Below are 6,569 nucleotides of genomic sequence, written 5' to 3'. Positions count from 1 at the left end.
TTCTTATGGTATCAATTAAAAATATATTTTACGGTGAATTACTGGTAATACAGACTCTAATATTTAAAAAAACAAATCCATAAAATCACATCGAAATATTATAAGTTTACATAAAATAGCCACTCATGCGAAGGAAATAAAAAATAACCGGAGTATTCTCTCCGCCGCTTACCCTTCCAACGGAAGCAACCCAAACTCCCCTCCAATAATTCACGCCCACGTAAATTTCGGAATCTACAAGGACCCATGCGCAAAATGTCCCCGCAGCAATTACTCCTACTACTCCACTCCCGCACGCTAGCTTTAGTCGACTTTTCTATTCAACCCCCCGACATATCGCATTATTTACTTTCTCCCCTTTCCTTCTCGTCCTCCTCTTCCTAATCCGTCTTTCTTGTTGTTGGTGCTAACGCCACGCTTGCGGCTGCTGCTGAATCCGTCGGGTCCTCCTCCGCCGCCGCATCCGGGGAGAAGAAGAGGAAGAAGAAGTAGAAGGGGTCCCGGGTCGTGTGGGCTGGGGTTGTTGGTGGACGAGGTGACCCGAGGGAGTTGGATTGCGTCTTGGGTGGCCGCTTCCGTCTGCGGGATGGTGATCGGGAAATCCGTGCGGGGTTGGTGAACCGGAAGGGATTGCGGGGGACAGGAGACGTTCGGTCCTCTTCCACGGAGAAGGCTCTTCTCCGCCTTGACGGAACTCCAAGAAAGGCGTTGCCTTGGTGCGGGGGGCTGCTGCTCTCGCCGGAGGGGAGGAGGAATTTGGGACTGATCGGAGGTTTGGGAGGCGGGGAGGCCGGAGGTTGCGTGTTCTTGGGAGATTGGGTGGTTGGTTTGGTGGCATGGTAGAACCGCAGATTTAATCTCAACTGCGGGGAGAAGAAGAGGGGAAAAAAGGAGAAAGATCAGGTTTTGAGGGGGAGGAAATCGCTGGGGAAGAGATGAGTTCTGGGTCGGCGGTGACGGGGGGCGGCAGCGCCGGCGCGGCGGAGGACGCGGCGGGGGCGGCGCTGGCGCTGGGGCAGAAGCTGCCGGTGCACGTGGCGGAGAACGGCCACACGTTCGAGTTCAAGTGCGGCGGCGAGACGCCCGTGGAGGCCATCCAGCGCACCATCGAGACCCTCTGCGGCATCCCGCCGGCCGACCAGCTCCTCCTCTGCGGCAACACCTCGCTCGACGGCGCCCACCCGCTCGCCTACTACAAGCTGCCCCGCGACGACCGCGAGGTGTTCCTCTACAACAAGGCCCGGCTCCTCGCCGACGCGCCTCGCCCGGCGCCCGAGGCGATCGACATCCCTCAGCCGAGCATCCCGCCGCCGCCCAGGCCGCAGGACTCCCCGCCATTGGAGGTGTCCGCTGACCCGGCCTTGAAGGCCCTGGTGTCCTATGAAACCACGTTCAGGTACCACTTCCAGGTGGCGAATGCCGTCTATCAATCTAGCGTGGCAAAGCACGAGGTGTGCTGCCGGCTGCTGCGGGAGGGGCAGGTGCAGGAGCGGGCGCTGGACACCGCTCGGAGCAACCTGGAGCACACGGCGCGGAAGCTCACGCAGCGGTATACGGACTTTGTCAAGTGCTTCTCGCAGCAGCACCGCGGCCACACAGAGATGCTGGCCAATTTTGAGAAGGATGTGCAGAGGTTGCGTACCGTGAGGCTTCACCCGGCGCTGCAATGCGACGGGAGACGTTCCTTGCTTGACCTCATTAAGGAGAATGACCTAAGGAAGTTGGCAGATGGATGCCTGAGCTCACATAGGCAGTTTGATTTGAAGGTCTCACAGCTGAAGGAAAACTTCATGGAATTGAAGAAGAGGCTGGATAATTTGTTTAATATTATGAGCTCGACTGGCTGCAAGGATCTCGAGACGATGATAAAGGAACACGAGAAATTCATCGGTGACCAGAAAAGCATCATGCAGTCTCTAAGGTTGGACCAAACCACCAAACATGTCTTTTACCTAGTTATCTTGCTGTTAAGTTTAAAATGCCCTCACAAACCTACTACTACTAGTGATTATCCTGAATTATCTAAATTTATATTGAATTATGGCTTCACTACAGTACTTAGGGGAAATTTTGAAAACTATATTTCTATTGTGGCACTACGCTAAGTGTCACCATCCTCTCAGACCTACTTTTACTAATGGTTGGTCTGGATCATAGCTGTCGTGTGTTTTGTGCTATAAATATTGAAGAAACTACTTAGGATTAGGAAATGTTTACTTGATGGTTTTGCAAAATGAATAGCTTGTCACCATATTTACTTCATATGTTAAATTACTCCATCACTGCGGTTGCCCTCACTAATTAAAATGTGCTCAGTGTGACCAAGCATCCTTATACCATTCTCAATGGACAACACCATGATGTTGTATATTTGTATGCTATATCCTACTCTAAGCTGAACTATCTTGTGTCCTGCAGTAAAGATGTGAATACATCAAAAAAGCTTGTTGATGACTGCTCAAACTGCCAGCTTTCTGCATCTCTCCGCCCTCATGATGCGGTTTCTGCAGTTGGACGCATCTATGAAGTGCATGAAAAGGACAACTTGCCCAGTGTCAATAATATTGATCACATGCTCACTAAGTTGCTTGAGAAATGCAAAGCCAAGAAGAATGAAATGAATACTTTGGTACATGTCAGCATGCAAAGGGTCAAATCTGCTCAGATTGGTATCAAGGACATGATGAATGAACTCCATGCATTCCAAGAGGTGTTGGGTCATCAGGATAGAGATTTTGATGGTCTAAAACTTGTCAGTGGCCTGGGTCATGCATACAGGGCTTGTCTTGCTGAGGTCGTACGAAGAAAGTCTTCTTTTAAACTCTATACTGGCTTGGCAGGGCAGCTTGCTGAAAAGCTAGCCACAGAGCGTGAAGCTGAGGTAAGAAGGCGAGAAGCTTTCTTTAGGACATGGAGTAAGTACATTCCAGAAGATATCATGGGCTCCATGGGACTTTTTGATACTCCTAGCCAGTGCGATGTAACAGTTGCTCCATTTGATTGCAATCTTCTCCCTATTGATGTTGATGATGTGGAGAAACTTGCCCCCCAATCTTTGGTTGGGTCTTTACTGAAATCTGAGAGATCACAACTGCCAAAGTCATCCTTGAGCCATTCTGGTACTAGTGGAAGTTTGAGTAAATCCGAGCAATATCCTCTGAATGCTGATGATAAGATGGATTTCCAAGACTTTCTTGGGGGCTTTGACACTGTGGATATTGCTGGAACTAGTAAACTGGAAGTCGAAAATGCCAGATTAAAAGCAGAACTTGCTTCTGCAATTGCTGTTCTCTGCAGTTTTGGTGCTGAATATGGATATGAATCTATTGATGAAGGGCAAATTGATAATGTATTGAAAGAAACTAGGGAAAAAACAGCAGTAGCACTTTCAGCAAAGGACGAGTATGCTAATCACCTAAAGTCAATGCTTACAGCAAAGCAGAACCAAAATTTGTCCTATGAGAAGCGTATCCAGGAGCTTGAGGAGCGATTAGCAAACCAGTACATACAAGGGCACATGATTTCTGGAAGCAAAGATGCATCTGATTCCCTCCTTTCTGCATTTAAAGCTAATGATTGCAACGCACACATATCTGGAGGGAGGCAAAACCAAGTACGTGATGAATCAAGTGTGGCCATGGATGAGGCCTCTTCAACATCTGAGCAGCCATCTAAACAAACAGAAGGTGGAGATGAGAATATGACGGACATTTCGGGTGCACTAAACTTGCAATTGCTTGATTCAATAGCATGCACTAATTTGGATGCTTTCATGGCAGAATTGCCACCTGATAGCGAACATAAAATTGTCAATTCTAATAAAGAAGGACAAATATTGACACAGTTTACTACGACTGATGCTTCCGGTGTTCCTATAGAAGATCCTCTTGGCATCTTAAACTCCAGAACAAATGAACATACCTCAGAGTTGAGAAACAAGGAGCTTCTTGTGTCAGAGTTGCAAACTGCCCTAGAAAGCAAATCAAAAAGGTTAGATGAAATTGAAAGCAAGCTTAATGCCGTGGTGGATGAGGTCAACTCTCTGAAGAAAGAACTTGAACACACCCAGGGTCTACTTGATGAGTCTCAGGTAAGACTTGTAGGAGGTAATTTTTCCAAGAAAAATAAATCAGCAATAATTTTCTTCCATGCTGTAATTGAAATTGTTTCTTTTACAAATTTTAATATAGATGAACTGTGTGCAACTGGAGAACTACTTACATGAGGCAAGAGAAGAGGCCCGCACAAATAAATGTTCAGCTGACAGAAGGGCTGTTGAGTATGATGCCCTCCGTTCATCTGCTCTGAGGATACATGGTCTGTTTGAGAGACTAAATAACTGTGTCACAGCACCAGGCATGTCTGGCTTTGCAGACTCACTGCGTGCTTTAGCTCACTCATTAGCAAGGTATCTTACTGCTATCATTTGCTTGAACTTGTGTGTAGTGATCAGTTCTGCATTTCTTTTAGAAACCATGTCTAACCTCGAGCCCATTCTGATATCGGGCATAGCAAGTAGGATCAAATGAACTTCTAGATTTGCTATATCTAGGTTCAACATAGCCTAAGTATTAGTGATCCATGAGTTGGCAGTCAACAAGACTGACAAAATGAACAACAGAATAAAACTCAAGACAACTTTTAGGAACTATGTCCAGATTTTCTGTATCTTGAATCATCATTGGGATATAGAGAGAGCCGTTAGATGTTAGTTTAGCTAGACTTTTTTACGTAGATTGTACCAGAGCTAGGGAAGTTAGATGTCATTTAGCCTTTGCATGCTTTCTAGTAAACTGTATTTTGTGCTTACAGTGAAATATTGATGTATCATAATAATTGTGTGTTCCTTCAGATGATTGCCTGTTTTTGGTCTTTTGATCAGAGTAGTTTCCATTGCACAGAGTTTTGTTATTGCTTTACAAAAGTATCAGCCTTTTCTTCCTTTGGATACACTATTATTGTAGAAGTGTGTTTATTTACTGGCTCATTGGTAATTCTATTGTACTGAAACAGCGTAAAGAAGGATGAAGGTGATACAACCAGTCAGTTTCAGCAATGCATCAAAACCCTGGCAGACAAAGTTGGTTTTCTATCACGACAGAGTGCTGAGCTGCTGGAACGCTACTCAAGGATCGATGCAGCAAATAGAACTTATATAAGAGAGTTGGAGGAGAAGAAAGAATCGGTTAAAAATTTATATAGTAAGCTTCAACTGGAAAAACAGGTATGCCTTGTCCCTTCTGAAACCTCAAGTCGCATAGTACAAAGGAGATAACTTATTTGAATTCCACAGAAGAATGAACTAGCCAACTAGGGGATACTAATGCTCAATCTGATGCATCCTGACTCCTGATTCCTGACTGCTGATCAGTTTGATAAAAGGTTGAATTAGGCTCTGTTTTTATCAAAATAAATGCCACCTGAATATAGATTGTTTTATGTGTAAGTTCTGCGCTAATCAATAAGCATATATTACTGCTTACTCTGTCAGTTGGGTTGATTCTGTTAAATTATGTTGATTGCAATAACAAACCAGTATCCTTGGTTCTCAATACTGTTCAACAGGCTAGTAAGGAGAAGATATCATTTGGCCGGTTCGAAGTTCATGAGCTTGCAGTCTTTGTTCGGAACCCTGCTGGGCATTACGAGGCAATCAACCGGAACTGCTCAAACTACTTCCTATCAGAGGAATCAGTGGCCCTATTCACAGAGCAGCATTCGCGGCACCCTGCTTACATAATCGGTCAGATTGTGCACATCGAAAGGCGCATAGCAAAGCTGCCCTCGCACGGCGACCAAATGGAAGCCTCACGCCCTGATAGCGGTGGCCGTCGGTCGCCCACTTCCATGCTGAACCCATACAATCTGCCTGTGGGATGTGAGTACTTCCTGGTGACGGTTGCAATGATACCTGACACTATTCGTTGAAAACGCCTTCCTGATCCTGCCTATGGCTGCTGAAATGAAGGGAGAAACTCTCAACTGTAAATATACTGAAACTGAAATTCATAGACTTCCTCGGTTGCTTGTGGCTTCTTCATCTTTGTACATAATGATGATGATCAGGTTCCTGTGTAAATAGACTATCAGCTACCACTGATGTTTATCATCTTCGTTCAAGCAGACTGAATATTCTTTCATATCACAATCTTGCTGTTCTTGTCAGTTTACTTACTAGTGTTTGATCTTTTGAGCATAAGCTCCATTGCTGCTGCTGGGCAATATGGTTGATATGTTGAATTTCTTAGCGAAAAATCTAGTCATGTTGCTGGTTCATCTTGGCACTTAAGAAAGGTGCTGATAAGAGGGATGGTTTTACTTTAGTAATTGTAACATAATGATAAAGGAGGGGATGCCATTTAGGGGTGGTGGTCTGGTTAGAAAATATGGTGGAAAGGATAAGTTAGAGAGTAATATTACTGCATATTTTTATCGCTATATAAAAGGGTTAATAAGTAGGTGTATGTATGTCATTTTAGTTGAGTGATAATTTGTTTAAAACTGACTGAAGTGGTCAATTATTTTGAGACAGAAAGAGTATTACTACTTTTGAAGTTTATTTTGGTCAG

The 6,569-nt window shown here is 45.0% G+C and overlaps 1 protein-coding gene across 1 annotated transcript; it reads left to right on the top strand.

The window, feature by feature from the left end:
- The first annotated feature begins 384 nt into the window (after positions 1 to 384).
- On the top strand, positions 385 to 6,161 carry LOC102712327 (autophagy-related protein 11). The gene is made up of 5 exons (XM_040520516.1): positions 385 to 1,921; positions 2,419 to 4,090; positions 4,191 to 4,408; positions 5,014 to 5,224; positions 5,566 to 6,161. Exons 1-5 carry the CDS (start codon positions 936 to 938, stop codon positions 5,926 to 5,928), a joined length of 3,450 nt encoding a protein of 1,149 aa, XP_040376450.1. The 5' UTR covers positions 385 to 935; the 3' UTR covers positions 5,929 to 6,161.
- Positions 6,162 to 6,569: the final 408 nt, after the last annotated feature.

This window comes from Oryza brachyantha, chromosome 2, assembly GCF_000231095.2.
Source record: "Oryza brachyantha chromosome 2, ObraRS2, whole genome shotgun sequence".
In the NCBI taxonomy this organism is placed as follows: Eukaryota; Viridiplantae; Streptophyta; class Magnoliopsida; order Poales; family Poaceae; genus Oryza; species Oryza brachyantha.
This window is presented reverse-complemented; position numbering and strand designations above follow the sequence as displayed.

Bases quoted from the DNA above. Each gene is read 5' to 3' on its own strand.
- LOC102712327 (XM_040520516.1), top strand. From the start codon at position 936: ATGAGTTCTGGGTCGGCGGTGACGGGGGGCGGCAGCGCCGGCGCGGCG. The intron at 4,409-5,013 runs GTATCTTACTGC...GTACTGAAACAG, and splicing joins TTAGCTCACTCATTAGCAAG to CGTAAAGAAGGATGAAGGTG. The intron at 5,225-5,565 runs GTATGCCTTGTC...ACTGTTCAACAG, and splicing joins AGCTTCAACTGGAAAAACAG to GCTAGTAAGGAGAAGATATC.